Source organism: Megalops cyprinoides, chromosome 9, assembly GCF_013368585.1.
Source record: "Megalops cyprinoides isolate fMegCyp1 chromosome 9, fMegCyp1.pri, whole genome shotgun sequence".
NCBI classification, from domain to species: Eukaryota; Metazoa; Chordata; class Actinopteri; order Elopiformes; family Megalopidae; genus Megalops; species Megalops cyprinoides.
Window position 1 is genome coordinate 28,276,640 of NC_050591.1, and position 17,175 is coordinate 28,293,814.

The following is a 17,175-nucleotide window of genomic DNA, read 5'->3' on the forward strand; positions in this document are numbered from 1 at the left end:
GGATTCAGGCCGGCGATCATAATAACCGTCAATTTTTTTTTTTCCACAGCTCGACAGGAAGTGCATCACGGCTCATTGTGGTGGTGGGGCTGCTGTTTTTACAGGAAACCATAAAAATAGACCATAGTGCCTCCACTTGGGGTGACAAGAAATCGTGACATGGCTCCCCTTTTGTTTCGCTAGTCAAAGAAGCCCAGCTGCGTGGAGGCATGATTTAAGTTTCTCCAGAGTTTGTTCTGCTTGGTGCGTGAGAGCTAGCTGGCATAAAATGCTTCAATGGGGAATGGGCAGCTACAACGGTACAGGTCCAAAATTCAGAGAGAAAACTTGGAAAAACAAATCAGAGAGGAGGAGCAAAGCCACTTCCCCTGAGCAAACTCCGCCCCTGGGTTTCTCATGCGGTCTTTTGACCACTACGGCCTCCCTGCTGGCATTCAGACAACCGCCAAACAACAGAGTGCCTGTGTCATTCTGCACTGCTCCCCCCCCCCCATGACAGCACTGGAGCTGTCAGCCTTCTTGCATCAGATATGTTCCTGCACTGAAGTGACAGACAAAAACCTCAGAAGAAACAACCCTTGAAATTTCTGCTCTGCTATTGAGCACGGGAGAACCCTCGCCTGTCACTGCCACCACCCCCCACCCCCACCCCCCCCTTTTTCTCTGTAGATTCCTGCCGCTTCGGAGGAGAGAGAGACGAGAGTTCGACGCTTCACTGCAGCTCTCGTTGACCCTTTGCACCGCCAGCTGGCAGCGGGAGACCTGTCACTCAAGTGTTTTATGCAATTCTCTCCGTGTCTATCTCGTGAAGGTGAAGCACGAGGTGGCGGGTAATGCACGAGGACACGGCACCGCCTGACTTCCAGGAATCGCGGCGATTAGTTCCTGCTCCGGTCCGTGTGCATCCTGACATGCCCTGGAACGGAATACCTGTCCTGTAAATACAACAGCATCTACAGCTGATTACACCAAGGGCTCTCACCACACTTGAACGCGGGTACAGATCCTCTGGTGTGTCACTCAAGCCAACCTGCTAGACATTCAAGCTGACGGGGGCCTCGCTCCAGCTCCGCGCTGAAATTGACCCGTGAGTGTGGAACGCACCACATGGTCTTGTAACCATGGATGTTTACTGCTGTTCGCTGCTCTCGAGGCCGTGGCTCTGCAGTCTCGCGGCCGTTCCACCGCTAAACGGAATCATGAGAATGTGATGTTCTGTCCCTAGAGCCCCAACTGGGTGGCGCACGGAAACCTCAGAGAGCGCAGCAGAGAGAGTGCGCTTTGGACCACTGGCGGCTTACAGCTCTATCGCACCAACCAGGCAGATGGACGGACAGACAGACAGGCAAGTGAACAGATGCAGGGAGATTGTAGGAATGCAAACCCTCCACTTGTCCACTTCCTTCAGAAATGGGAGAGGAATCTGCCCCCATCTTCACCCCCATATCACAGCATTCAAGGAATGCATTTAAAGGTCTAGTGTGAGTTTGCTTGTCCTACTTGGCACCATTCTGCCCCCCCCCCCCCCCCCCCCTTCCACAGCCAGGCTTCCTTTTCCACAGACCAAGTCAAAAAGTGCCAAGGCACAAATAATGGCCCCCAAACCAGGGTCTCAAACCTGCCCAGTTCAGGCTAAATTAACCATTACCTTCTTGGACCATGCCATTCACCCTCGTTGACTTAGGAGCTGTACACTGGCATTCACTGGAGGAATGGGAGATGCAGTAAGCTAACAGCACTGGAATGGAGGACCTTCCCTCACACACTGAGGCACCGCCAATGCCTCCTGTTTTTGCCAAGTAACCCAGGAACATTTAATTGACTGACAGCTGGCCAAATAGAATCTGTGTGACCTCCTCCCCTCTCCAGCTTCTTGCTTGACAACTCGAGAAAAACTTGGAAATGCACATCGAAGGATTTCCAGGTAAAATTAAGCATTTGACATTGCAGAACCACTCGTGATGGCGTGGAATAACCTCTCAGCACAGCCCTCACACACTTTCTTTTCAGGTTCACAGTGTGATATAACCATGCACATTACATAGCACCTATCCTGCTGTCTTTCCTGAGTTCCATTTTGGTACTGATTTTAATCACCCTAAACCCTCCGTTCCTTCAGTCCCTTGAGCTTCTGTCTGTTGCTCCAATCAGCTCATCCAGAACAGGACAGAGAGGGCAGCACAGCAGTCTCTCAGCAAGAATTCTCTCAGAGAAACAGGGACAAATTTAACAGCCAAATGGGTCTACATTTAGAGGAAAATATAATTCAGCTATCTCCTGTCAGACGTATGTACCCTGAGAAGAAGGTGTAGACGCAGTCACTCCACCCCTTCCCCCCTCACCCCCCAAAACAGCGAAATAAGTGAATACGATGTCAGCAGGGGGCGGAGTCTGTTATGAAATCACAGACAAGCTTCCATGTCTGCTGCTCCGCCGTGTGCCTCAGTTTACAAGCTGGCCGACTTCTCATCTGAGTCATTCGGTCTGGTCACGCTTATTTACTTTAATGTTCGCCTTCAAAAAAAAAAAAAAGTAAAAAAAAAAAATTCCTCAGGATGAGCCGAGAGAACTGGGTGAAGCCATTTCCCATCATCCACATGGTGCTGCGGCATGTCCAAAGAGCAAAACACGGCAATAATATCTGTCCCGAAAACCCACATCTGCTTTTTAAGAAGAATAAGCCCTGCGTGCCAGGAATGGTGATTCAGCACATCAAACACTGACAAAAACAGAGTTTCATATGTATGGGGGGGGAAAAAGAGAAAAAAGTAACATGATACAGAAAGACAGCAGGAGGTGTGTGTGTGTGTGTGTGTGGGGGGGGGGGGGGGGTTCGGTGCATAAATCAAAGAAAAAATAACACTCCGCCTGTGTGTCTCTATCTGTGGGTCTGCAAGGGTTAAATAACAAAGCTCACGTTATGCCCGCAGTGTAATGACTCCTCATGTCTCCCTCACCCAGCGCCAAGGAGTTCCGCTGACTAACAAGTGGCTGCAGACTTTGGCCCGCAGCATTCCGATTCCAGTAAACGTTCGGGTTGCGTAACTCTTAATAAGTGTCACCTTATCTGAACCCGCGTGCACATATGTAACACCTCCGAGGAAGGCCAGGAAGTGGAGCGCACAGAGGAGTCTGGGTAATCAGAACCGGAGATGGAGCTTCCCTTACGCGGTGTGCGTGCGAACCCCCGTCTTAAAAATAACGCGACTGTTGCTTAAACACAGATTCGCCAGCCGATGCGTCACTGTGTTGGGGTTGGGTGATGTCGAGCCTGAGCCCTGGTGGGACGTTCTGCACAAGCAGGGGCATGCCGTAGAGAAATATTTCTGGCCCAGGACGAGCGGAGGTGAATTTTTATCAGCCCCTGAGAAACACAGCTGCCAGTCTTGTTCTCATCTGAGTGCCAGGTTCCCTGCCCCGGAGGGAGTGCCCCACGTGTGACACACATTTATTCTTCAAATTCCTTTCCTGCCCCGCTGGCAAACATTCAGCGAAAATAAGGAACGTACAGTTTTAAGAGTCTGTACCAAGGGTCAGTGCTCCAAAACCTGAGCAAAACAACACAGGGAGTACATGGCATTGCTTGCTAATTTAGAGTAACTTTCAGTTTTACATATTGCACATAGTGTGACCTATTTATTCAGCTGGATCTTCATTACATGTACTTAGATAATTGAGCACCTTTCATACCTTGTCAAACCATATATCCATTTGCCAGATGGGGTCATGATCAATCTTCGAGAACCGTGCCCTTCAGCACTGCAGAACTGAATATGTATTAGCAGTGAATGCATTTTTATTTGCACTCTAACATTTGGCATGCTTTATTATTGTCATCAACATCATACATAATTTATAATAATAATTATCTATTTGCATATCATAGCTTATCTGTGACAACTTGATTTCTTACATTTGCAATAGTATCCATTGATACAGCTAGAGATTTATTGAAGCAATTCAGGTCAAATTCCTTTCTAAAGGGCATAACAGTAGTGACACACCCAAGATCCAAACCTAGAAACGACTGGGCAGACCAGTTCAAGACTAATTCCTCAACTAGCCTGCCAACCCAGAGCCTTATGTGCAGATAAGGGATACATTTCATCTGACCTCTGAGCAGAGGCCCACAGCTATGTCACAGGAGTCAATCAGTGAGCTTTTGTGAGCCAACAACCTATAGGTCGCTTCGCTTTTGCAATGTGTTTGTCCTGTCTCTCCCTTGCTGTGGTTCACCTTCCTCGTTTGTTTTCTGATCCGCCGGCCAGGCATATTTATTTGTTTTGAAGCGGTGGAACAGCTTTTAAGTGGGATAAAATATGTCACCGGTGAGGACCGTGACGTATTGCGGGACAGGCGAATTGATCGAGGACTTCAAAGGACAGGGTGGCAACAGGCTTCATTTGTTGAATCTAGGTTGAGGACTAAATATTTGCGCTGACACAGGGAAGTGGACACGTTATATAAAAACACAGTCACGGGGCAGCGAGCACGTAACTAATGTGTGTATACATGCGTGTGCATGTGTATATGCGTACTGACAATCACACATCCAGTGCGGACAATGCAAGACAGGAATTACAGTCACCCACAGTGCCCCCTCCTAACGTCCCTGAATGGAGAATGCTGATGTTAGTGTTCTTGCTGGGCTGAGGGGTGGAGTGCAGGCACCTGCAAACACAGGGCCATGACTCACCTCGGAGACAGAAAGACCGCTGACGGAGGGACGGGCTGAGAAACAGCCGGCCAAAAGGTCGACGTATTCTTCCTCATTTGCTATTCATTTTTTTTTTCTTTCTTGTTTGAAGTTTAAGGATGAACAAGTTCCCAGCCTGCGCGACAGTGTCAAGTCCAGCGACTGTGAGGTGATATTAATTAAATATTAAGCAAACCACCTGAAACACGGTGTTCCCATGGCCTTGCAGCTCTGGTTTATATCAACCACGTTGTTGTCTTTTAGTGGACTATATCTAGATGGTTTGAGCTAAACACGTCTTTCGTGCTACATTTTTTTTGCCTAACAGTATCAATCATTAACAATATCTGTTTCAACAGTATCAATTAGACAAAAATTCAAAAATCCATACAGAAAATGAAGGAAACTGATGACCTACATGAAGAACTGAAGAAGAGAACAGATTACACAAACATATTTAAAATGCTCTGCACGTTTGTTATCAATAACAGCAGCAGATTCTGCCTATTTCTCAACACAGGTAATCCCAACTCTAGCCCACTGTAATATTCCTCATGGCCTACTGAAGTTGTAGACAACTTCTATTTCTGTATAATCAGGGCACTAAAAGCTTGGCTGGTCATCAACCTCTCAAAGTTACTCAGCTCCGCTTGTCTCCCTTTCTTAGCTACCAGTTTAAGCTCCAATCTCAAGAGACTGCTATGTATCCAGAAACTTACAACACCAATCGTCAAATCTCACTCTCTGATCATCCATCAGCTCCTCCCCTGTGAGGCAACACATCCTGGACTCACCTCGTTTCACTGTCACCTCCGTAGTAAAGTGAACTACCTGCAACTATTAGAACTGCAGAATCATTCACCATCCTAATGACAATGACAACCCCCGCCTGTTCAGACCGAGTGAAATCTGATCAGAGAGTAGTGTTGCTCTTACAGATCACTGTTAGGCCATAGGTTAATACTATGAGAAGTCAATGTTGTTCTTACCGATTATTATTAGACTGTATGCGCACATTAGTATTATGTTTTTTGATCTTAAGGATGACTGTTAATTCACAGCACCCTGTCACTCCCACCAATATCATTAATAATATTCCCATTAAATTAAACAAGAAAACTGATAAAGAGAACTTGTAAAAAGAAAATAAATCTGGCCCAATGAATGATTTCTAAAGGAGTGAAGAGCAGAGGTCACAGTGGAGCTAAGCTTGTGATTGGGTCAGTGCTGGGGCAGTAACTGGGTGGCAGGAAAATAAATTAGGAACAAAACAGTGTACAGAATAAGGTCTCCTGGGTCGGGGCATATAATTTTGGATGGGTGCAGCTGAGGTAGAGGGGGGCTACTGGGGTAGCTTCTGCACTTCAACAGAGGCACAGGCTCCAATTTTGGGGGGGTTCTTTCTGTGTTCTTTCATGTTTTCAAGGGGGCCAACAGACAGCAGGGGGGAAATGGCTTCTGGGAAGAAAAACTGAAGAGCCTACACTAACCCTCCTTCGTGCCCTTTCCCCCCCTCCCCCCCCACCTCAGTTCTATATTAAATGGGCCTGGACAAAAGAGGCCCGAACAGTAGCATCACTGTTATAAAGCAGGAGTGCTAAGAATAACCCAGTGAGGAGTGGTGAATGGCCGTCTTCTTTCCCACAACCCTCATCCTGCCAACCCCCCAGACTCCCACCCAACCTGGGCCAATGGCAGCGCAGCGCTACCCCACCGCGGGCATGGTGCCCACGGGGTGGATGAGCGCTGGCCAGTGGGCTGGCAAGCTGGGCCGGCACTCGCATTCCTTACACTTCACTAAAGCCTGCCACTGCAGATGTGCCAGATGGATACCGAGGTTGCAGTGGGTAACATAGCGCTTGCTATGGGCGCCATCTAATTTGTACATTATAACAAGTAAAGTTGTTTAAGTGCATGTGTACAGCCGCATTGAACCTTGCTCTCACTCTAACTGCTCCTGCTGCTGAGATTTGCTCGCTAACTGGTGTAAATGATCTACAGCCGGAGGGCGGTTATGGGGTTAAAACACAACTCATGGCCGGTCTTGAGGGCATGTAAAATGATCATTATGAGTTGCCTGCTAAGCAGGAGCACGACGAAGCAGGAAATTAGCATCAGAGACTGGGGAAATACACTGCAGTGCTTCGGTGCTAATATAAAGAGAGATCACTTAGAATGCATCACGTGTGAGTGCGGGGCCACTAAGGACTTCCTTTCTGACGGACTTTGTCCTTGCTGTTGTTGAAGATGTTCTTTGCCACATTTAGCAAACGGCATGTTCATCACCAATGAAGTGAGGCTCTTCAGAAGCCCAGTAATTTGCATCATCCCACAGGACCACTAACTTCCCACACTACGAGCTTTCAAAGACAGGACTTAAATAAGGGCAGGCTTTTTCTCCAGATGAAAGGCATGGAGGCACAGCACCCCCCAACCCTCCACACACACACTGTTACCAAGAATTATGTGTCATCGTAGCACATGACTGAAATACAACCCCCCCCCGCCCGCACCACCCCTCCCTCTCTTACTCACTCAGTCAGGGGCAGGGCGATCCGTCTGCCTCTTCCAAAACGCCTCAAACTACCGCCACAACACTGACGTGACAAAGGTATCCTATGACTGCAAAGAATGCCGTAAACTATACTGCCACAAACGGTGAAAACACTGTAGCCGTATGTAGTAGCACGCACAAACTGTCGTGCACGCTTTGTTGAAAACGTCCCACTGAACTTTTTGTGTGTGTAATTAATCCCTGCGATATTTTAAGCACTGAAACAAGACATGCTACACCTAAACACTTACCTTTGATGGATTACTTTGGCCATTTCCATGCTGGCAGTTCCCATGAATATATTTTATAATATCACAGTTTGCCGTTTCTTATACACAGCAGCCAAATGTGTCCAGAATTTCAGCAGGTACGCCTACCATATGCGTTGGACGGAATAATTTTCTGTGTGGTCTTGGACTACATCTTTAGATAATCTAAAAATTCAGAGAGAATCTGGGAAGAAAAACATTATCATGAGGCCTGGCCAAAAAACCCACAGTAAAATTCCACTCAGACATTCGACATCAATCAAACTTAACCACAGCAAAATTCGTAGCGCCAGCAAATGCAAATAACTATAACTACAGGTGCTTTACCTCTGTCTGTGTCACTCTTGGTTTGAGTCACCAGACACCTGAAAGCCCCACAGGTTTTTAGGTCATTGCTGAACCTTGAGTCAAACCACAAAGCATGAGAAAAGTCAGATGATCAGCCGTTGTCATGGCTGCAGCTGGTACACTTTACTGGTTAATTACTATCGGTGACTGACAATGGACTGCCTGACCTTCCAGTCCAGTGGACAAAGACACATGACCTCAATGAGAGCTCTGCCGTTCCCATACATAGCACCTGATTCTGGTTCCTCAAGGTGAAAATATGCAGTGCTTCATTTAGCACACTCTTCATCTCCATTCATGATTCACAAAAACGGCTGTCGTTTTGGGCCAAAGTACTCAACTGAACTCCAAGAGCTTCATCTGCTACCTGTAGCTGCCAGCTGTGAGGTTTTAGAAATTCACATAAAAGCTGCATAATCACACAGATTAGTTCTTGCCCAGAAAGCAGATAATTATAGAAGAGAGATCATTTAAGACCCCATGCTAACTGCACTGTATGTAGTATGTGTGTTATGAGAAAAAGATATTTAATCACCATTCATGTAAATCTGCCTGCTGACCAAAATAGGGTCACCAGAAACACATTCATGTCAGGAAGCACACACTCATTCATCCCCATAACCTATGCAGGTGTGTGTATGGGGGGGGGGGGGGGGGATGGTGCCACATTTTTCTCATCCCTACAGCTCCAGCAAGTCTTGGTCCACACCAAACTCAACTTCAGTTGTCGCATACAGTTTGTGACACATCATTCTGGTGAATAGGTGTGCACTGGAGTATCTGATGTCGGTCTGCTTTATTGGCGCTTAAAGCCATAATAAGCACTCCAATAATATCATTTTCCCTCTAATAAGTATTTGTGTGAGAATAAATGCCCTCTTTATTATAGTAATTATAAGGTCCTCGAGAGCGTTGTCAGCAGACTACAAATTAGTACCTCGACATAATTTTGAAGATATCCTTCACGAAGCGTAAACAGGCTTCGAAAATCAGGTGTCAATAAGCTGCGAGGTGTTTTTAAAACAGAATTAAGTGTGAGAGCACGGGTGAAAAATTAGAGTAGGAATTACTGCCTCTGTGGGAACACACATTCAAGACAGGACTTCACAGCGCTGGAAAGAGTAGTGGGCAGAGAGGGACACACTGGTGTGTAGAACAGTAGAAGTACAGTACTTGTATGCTTGTCAAAAGTGTGTAAAGCAGTTCAGGCTGGTACAGACTCTGAGCAAGAGACTGGTATAATCCTACCACTGGCAATACAACTCTTGACACAGAGTGGTTTAAACAAGGGAGTAGTGGGAAGTGCCTTTTTTTCATTCAGAAAGCAGCTTGTGTAGGCTGTCATCATGTCAAACTATGCGTTTGTATAGTTATTATCGGAGAAGCCAGATTAATATTTAATCAGATGGAAGCATATTTCTGTTCTGATCAACAGTGCATGTTTTGTGGCATGCATTAATTACCCTGTGGTTTTAGTCTCATTTTATTCATTTTTATGGGGAGGGGTGATGGCAGACTCAACCATGAGGAGGGATCATACAAAGGGTTAGGAAACATAGTTTCATTTTGGCACTACTTATCAAAGTCAAAGTCACACACACAAATATTATTAAATTTCGTCTGTCATGAATATGATAGCAGTGCTATGGCACCATGGATTTGATTCAACAGGAAGACTTGATTATTCACTGACTCAGTGGTGCTTCTTTTAAAAACCTTACAGATGCTGCCTTCAGTCTGCAGGCTTTCAAGTCAAGTCATGATATTGCGTGCAAGATGAACACATTTAGCCATCACTACATATCTAAATTTCCAATTCCTAAAGTGATAAATACAAGGACATGCTTACAGCACAGCCTGACCCCATCACACACACACACACACACGCACACACACACAAAACACAGAAAAAAAAACAGCAAAAGGGGAAAAACAATGAACTACTCAGTCGCTCATCTACTTTCTGGAGACTGTTAAAATTCATATGCACTATTTATTTACTACAGGATACTAGCATGTGTGGCAGAACGGATTTGACTGCAACACGTATAGTTTTAAAGTTGCAGGAAATGCTCCAAACTCCTGCGGGGACTCGGCACTCATGCGACGGCACATTGGTTAGATTAAGTAACTACTGTAAGTGAACACCACAGATTTCGTACCGTCCCATTCAGCGGTGTCGTGCCATGTCCCTCCCTCATCCAAGTCAAAAGAGCCTATTTGCTACTTGACACAAAAGCAATGGCAACAGAAATATGGTACCGGAATTTTTATTACCCCATTTCAACAGCTTTTATGTAACAAATTAAGTATACTTAAGTATATAGTAGCTTATGTATATCAGCAAAATCTGTGCAAAAATGGTCCGTAACTGACAGACTGATAAACTTGTCAGTTCAAAGTAAAACTCTTTGAGGACCCAGTTAAATCGCAATAACAACAATCCTAATATTACTACTACCAATGGTAATGCTCACACTACAGCCTATGGCTAAATAAATATACATTGCGTAATAACATCTATGTTATTTTTATCTCAGACTTAAACGTGTGTCCTAAACTAAAAGTCTAAATTAGAATAAGAACATCTAGCAACGTCATGCAAGTATATGACAGCAACTGCGCATCAACAGGTTAAGCGGGTTGCATGTGATCAGACAGCACCCCACAAGAGCTCCACTGTGTTAACCCGGGTCTCACTAAATATTCGACTGAACCGCTCTTCTCTTACCTTCCAGCCAGCAGAGCTGTTGCTGTCGCCCTTGTCCTTGAAATAAGGCACGCTCTTCACCATCCAGTCGTAAATCTGTGACAAGGTGAGACGCTTCTCCGGGGAGCTCTCGATCGCTTTAGTGATGAGATCGGCGTAAGACATATTTCCCCAGGCATTGCGACGAGACGAGCTGCTCTTCCGCTGAGCAGCGGCGGCGGCCACTGAGGAGGCTGATCCGACCGGAGAGGAGAGCAGGGGCACCTGTTGCTGGTGTGGGAGCTGGGGACTCTGATGCTGCTGTTGCTGCTGATGTTGCTGTGTCTGCTGGTGGATGCAGCTCTCCTGACACTGAAAATCATTGCACAGGACGAGGGGTTTCTGCTCCGGGTAGTCTTCAGTCTCTTCTAATAAACTGAGATTGTTAATGAAGTCGGCATTGCCACTCGGCTCCTGCTTGACGGAAGGAGCCGGCGATGATGTGTTTGAGTTGGCTGGGTTGATGAACTCCGGTCGCGGCAGTGGCCAGGTACACGAACGGGGCCGTGAGAGCGGCTCGAAATCCGGGTCGATCTCCACCAACTGCTGCTGGGCTGCTTCGGCCATAATAACAGCAAAATAAAAGGCTACCGATCCAACTCTCACATATACCTCCACACAAAACAGTTACTCATGCGCAGTAATAGTAGGAAATAAAAAAAGAAAGAGAACGAAAACACTTCGTCACTCCAGACATAAACTACATTGGTCATAAAACTACAGTCAAAGCGAGTCAGGAGGGTGAACCGGTAGATTTATCACAACGAGCCCCTTTCGACTTGTTTCTCCTTGTCGTACGGTAATGTTTAAACAGTTTAAGTTATTTTATCACAATCCAGCTTTAGCAGTATTCTCGTACCATGTCTGTCACTCGGAGCCGTAGCCTGTTGAATGTAGGTCTGGTCGACTCTGGCGCGGTGTTGCTGGAACTATCAAAAGTCAGCTGATTCCACCCCATGCTTGAGTGACATCCGAGGACCGCCAATGACAGTCGTTTAACAAGTGAAACAGCGCTGTGTTTATGTATTCATTATGTTTTTCTTTTAGCTGGCAAATATTTCCTGCTCTTTTTCATTTTCCAATCATTTATTTTTGCTAATGTCTTGTAAGGCGGCATATCGAATGGAGAGTGTGTGGGGTTGTTTCGATGGAAAGCCTTGTGCGATTTCTAATGCAAAACATTCAGAAAGTGATGGAGTTACAAAACTTGTGGGTGGGGGCTTTCTGACAACTAGGTTATTATGCGCTAGAGAATCAACAAAATACGGGGGCATGTGTGGTTTTGCGAGCTACAGTGTACAGTGTGCCTTTTGGAAATATGTAGTAACCTAATTATAATTAGTCGTTATTTAAATGTTATATTGATGTTCACGCAGCGGAAACCGCCAATACCAATAACCATAATGGTAAAACTGACAAATCAGTTTCGATATAAAAATCACCGCAATTGATTGCGCAGGTCATAGTGTTTAGGCACTTATTCAGCTCTGGACTTCTACCAATATTAGGGCTCGTATTATCGATTATTCTTAACACCGGCATGGGAATAATAAACATTTTACGTATTAAACTACTCTTCATGTTTATTTCATTTATGGTCGTTACTTTGTGTTGCTGAGAACAAAATCAGCGCTGGCTAAAAAGAAAGTGTCAAATCTGAGTTGGTTAAATAATCCGAAGGGGCAATGTAAACGCTCGGAGTGAAAGGTAACATTTTGTCCTGTACCCCGTGTCCTTCCGCGGCATGGCTCAGGAATGCATTTCAATGTGCCCAACAGGATTACAGTCGGGACTTTACGGATCGCGGTATTACATGGGGTCAACGGTGGAATACGAAAGAAATAATCGTCCTTACAGGCCCACCTCTGCCACCTAATGTTAAGTTTCTGGTGCAGTATAAAAAGCTTCATGCACGCACTTTTAAGTGTCGTTCAACTTGCAGCTTGCAAAAAACAAACAAAAAAATATATAATAATAATCATACTACAAAATAAAACATGTTTGTGTTGCGGATATTGCAGGTAGTAGTGCAGAATGATTTGGAAAAACTCGACATTGAAGAAAAAAAGCTCTTTAATATGTTTCTGATGCAAATTGACTAAATTTATAGAGTGGAGGGGCGTGTCTTGATGCCTTACGCCAAAGTAATTCAGCTAGTTGTCAGAGTCCAAAATGTTTATCATTTGAAGACGTTATGATTTCCATGTTTTGACGGTGTCACCAAATGCGCATAAATAGTCATTTACAGCCAACTTTTATCCCATAAATCAACCCTAGAATTAAACTGAGCATTATCTGAAGAGGCAGTTAAAGGAATCTGTCCTTCACATCACTGTGTGGAAACCTCTTGCTAAATTACAGCATGGTAAAATTGTTGTGGGGAGAAGATTGATCAACTATATTTATGTGTTGTGACCAACACAACACATGTTCATTTGCTTAATTTTGTTTTCCATGATCTCATAGCCGTGACTACAAACATTTTTTTTTTCAGCACACAGACACAGTTGTATTTGGAAGATAACCTGATGTATTGATTTTGATTACAGAAAGCTGGTCATCATATGGGTTTAAAATGTCACTTAAGTAAGTGTTTCCCACCAATTGCTCACACGCTGTAAAGATATCCTTACTTGCAGCTATGCTAAAGAGGTAGTAGAACTCTAAAAATGACTTCAGTGTGTCTTGTTTCTAAGGAACAGTGTTTCTGATCACCAGTTTGTACCTATAGTTGAATTCAAAGGCTTGCTAATAAGGGGTTAATACTGTATTTCCACAGGGCCTTTTGCCCGTCAGTGAGAGGATGGTGCAGGCTGTTGTCACAATCTATCCAGCTGTCACCAGATCGGAGTGCTGCACAGCGCGGGCATGGTATGGAACTGAGCGGTGCTGGTCACAGCTCATTTTGGCATTCCACCTCATCAGCGTTTTTCCCATCGAGGTTGCCCTTTCTTCCAAACAAAGCACGGGTTCAAATAAGCTAGCTGTTAATAATGTTTTTATCCCCCAATAATGCCCACCTCCTACGACCGCTAATAATAACGAAATAGGGATGCTTTGCATTGATCAATTTCTATGCACTTATGCAAGAGGGGCAAAAAAGGAAAAATCACATACAGACACTGGGTGGTCTCCCCTCACTATGTTCAGCAGCGGACTTTTCTCATTGACTTTTTTTGTAATTTTGTTTACATGTAGATACAGCACTATGCACAAAAAGTAAACAACTTTCAGCTTCTACTTATAGCTGCCACAGCCAAAACCTAGATGTAATTTGCTGTGTCCTTCTTTGGGAACGTTTGACAGTCTAAGCCATCCGAGAGCAAAATACAGGGTGATTCATAAGAACGTTACTCAGCCGTCCTACAGAGTTTTCACAGTAGGTGCGACAACTTGAACAATGTCACTGTGAGCTAAGCATGAGCAAAATAAGAGGGGACATCCAGACTGCCCTTGATTGTAGCATCTCAACTGCTGTAGTTAATATCCTTATCTGTGTAATTACCCAGGAGCTCTTAATGTCAACCTGCAAAGCAACTGTCACACACAACAGCTCCTAATGACCCTCTTCTATTTTTACTTCTACCACCTGAGTGTCTACCAGCTCAGTATAATTAGTAGTGCTGGTGGAATAATTCCACAACACCAGTGTTCAATGACTTAAGCCGCACATTGAGTTGTTGTAGTCATCAGTTCAACGGAACTTCATAGTCTATACTGACGTCTTGTGGTCAGTCAGTGGTATGACATGGCATTGCTCAACAAATATACAAATACTGTAAAGAACAACAAACAGGTTTTGCTCTATGAGTATAAAGCTCAGAGCACAAACCAATTTACCTGTGTTCATAAATTCTGACAGCTATATTATGATTCTGTTAAATACAGGATGACTATAATTTAGATGGCAGGAGAACATATGCTCAACAATAAAATCAACTTATTTATGACTATTTGACTATTATTTATTTATTTATGACAACTTTTTTTTTTATTTTTGCATGCACCTGTTCACAGCTAATGCACAGCTGGAAACATTACGGAACAATTCGTTACAAGTTACATATCTTAATTAAAAGTGTCCCAGCGGGAAATGGGACCTCTAGCCAACCAATTAAAATCAGCCTCAGTAAATCTAGCACTTTTTGACAGAATGATCATGGCCATGTCTCTCACTGCACTGCTCAAAGACTTCCCGTAAGCAGCAATGAAGCCACACAGAGGTGTGATGCTCTTTCATAAGAGACCATGCTAGTAACATACTAAACTTTAGCAGGCTTTACATATCCTGTTCTGGAATAAAGTCAATCACCCTGCAGAGCCTCAACTGTGGTAATGATACTATTGAGCCTCAGGAACTAACCTTTTTTGTCAATGTAAGATGCAACCCCTCAGTCCAGTAGAGTAGCTGTATATACGCAGGACTTCCTGTTCCTGGATCAGCTGTTGTCCCTAACATAATGTATCTCTGCCTTTGGGCCAAGTATTAGTGTCATTAACAGGGTTCATCTGCATTTAATGTCCCAAGAAACACTACAGAAGATGAGTACTGGCATGTTATCACACATTTACCTTGTTGTTTTTTTTTTTTAGATTTAACTGGCATTTTAGTGCCTGGTTTAAACAAATCAGCATGCCCTCTCTCTGTTACTCAAATGTTACTAACTGCTGGCTATGTACTTCACAGAACTAAAATTGCCACGATGACTCAAACACCAGCAGTTGGAATACAAGAGGAGATGAGCAGTAATAATTTTGTGAGAAAAAGAAAACACTGAATTATTAAAAACAGACAGCTTGCTACTGAACTAACGCATAGGAAACATGGAAGAGATGACAAAAACTCAGACTGAGGTTTTTATCAAAATTACTTCTTTTTTTATTTACAGAATCCCACGTCTAGCTGTCCCTATGACTTACATGTATATGTTACTATGTTCAAATGTATATAGTGCATTGCAGTGACCTCATATTCAACACAGAGCGCCTCTACATGATAAACCTCCTAATGCTGTTCCCAACACAGTGGGAAGCAGTGGCACGCAACTGACACACAACTGTTGATGACAAAACAACTGTGGGCATTTATTTATTTATATGACAAATGTAATCTCTCTACACTCATAACATTAAACATTAAGGGCTGCCTCTGCTTGAAAAGTCTTTATAGCAAAAAAAAAAAAAAAAAAAAACTGTATAACTTTAATAATCCCCTTACATACATTCCTTACTTCCTTACGTTTTGTGTCCTTATACCACTGATTGATGCAATACACTGTACTGTATTCAAGACTAATATTTATGTCATCACTTTCAAGAAGGAAGTTGTATCTTAAGCTCCATGTTGTCTGCAATCAAAGGGCAACACAACCCCAGCTGTAGAAACTGTGTTGCAGTGCTCTTGGCTACCGAGGACACTGAATTAGGCTACAAAGCCCCTTGAATTTAAGGAAATTCCATAAATTACATCTTCTCATTCACCATTACAGTTCATCTAGACATATTTTTAACATCTGTGGTGAGTTTAAATTAGTACAACATGAAGACAGTGGGTCTTCGTTTTCAGTGAAAGCACATATCCATCTAAGAAATTATAAACTTTTTGATACTGATACATATAGGTGTCTTACACCTACTGAACATAAAGAGCAGTGTCATTTTTTACAAAAGGCCATTTTATTGAACTTTTACTTGTTGAGTCCACTCTTTTAAAGTGAATAAATAAGACATCAGCATGTTTTCCACTTGATGTCCAAAGGGGTGTCTGCCCCGCTAGGCACATAGGTAACTAATACGCAGGGCTGTTTTATTAATTAAAAAAGGATTAGTAGTTTATCTTAAATCTGTCACTTAATGTGTGTATGTAGTTGGAGTCTGAAATTAAAAGTTTCAGATAAATTCTTTAAATATATTCAGACAATCCACAAGAGGTTGGATATTTCAAGCACACAGCAAATCACTGGCCCAAACATTGCCACAGTAATACAGCAACAGCACTTATACCAATTTTTAAGCTTTGAGTTGTGAACTGTGGTGTCCTGAGAACTGTAATGATAATAAAGTTTATATCTGATACTTGGAACAATTATGCCTAATGCAATACCCCTCAATGCGTGATTGACAAGTGAGAGTTAAATGGTACAGCAGGTACCGTGTTTTGGTCCCATAGCCCATATTCATTGTGGTGTGCCAATGCAGTCTTGCAGTACAGCAGTCAATGATAGGCTAAACTGATATCTGAGACACCCCTTCTGAACATGCTGCTGCTGATGTTGCTGCTGGGCACAGCCTGGCCTAGGGCCAGTGGCTTAGGAAACAGCCACCAGCTCAGATGTGCCTACATCCAACGTGTAAACAAGAGTCTTAAAAGGGACAAATGACACTGGTTTCATTAAGGGTTAAGGATCAGATAAAGGATGAATAATTCCTAATTAAATCCTAATCACCATTCAAAAATATTGTTTACATCACGAACTGTTTTTTTTTTCTTAATGTAATGTTTCATCTATAAATAAGAATTTCATGAAAAGTTACACGCTGCATATATATTTTACAGCAA

At 43.7% G+C, this 17,175-nt stretch overlaps 1 protein-coding gene across 1 annotated transcript in view; it reads right to left on the reverse strand.

The window, feature by feature from the left end:
• The window catches only part of foxo1a (forkhead box O1 a), a 39,288-nt gene extending 27,704 nt beyond the window's left edge, over positions 1-11,584 (reverse strand). The window contains exon 1 of the mRNA XM_036537299.1: positions 10,599-11,584. Coding sequence (XP_036393192.1) covers positions 10,599-11,183 — 585 coding nt within the window. The 5' untranslated portion in view covers positions 11,184-11,584. The remainder of the gene's footprint in view (positions 1-10,598) is intronic.
• Between the last annotated feature and the right edge of the window lie 5,591 nt (positions 11,585-17,175).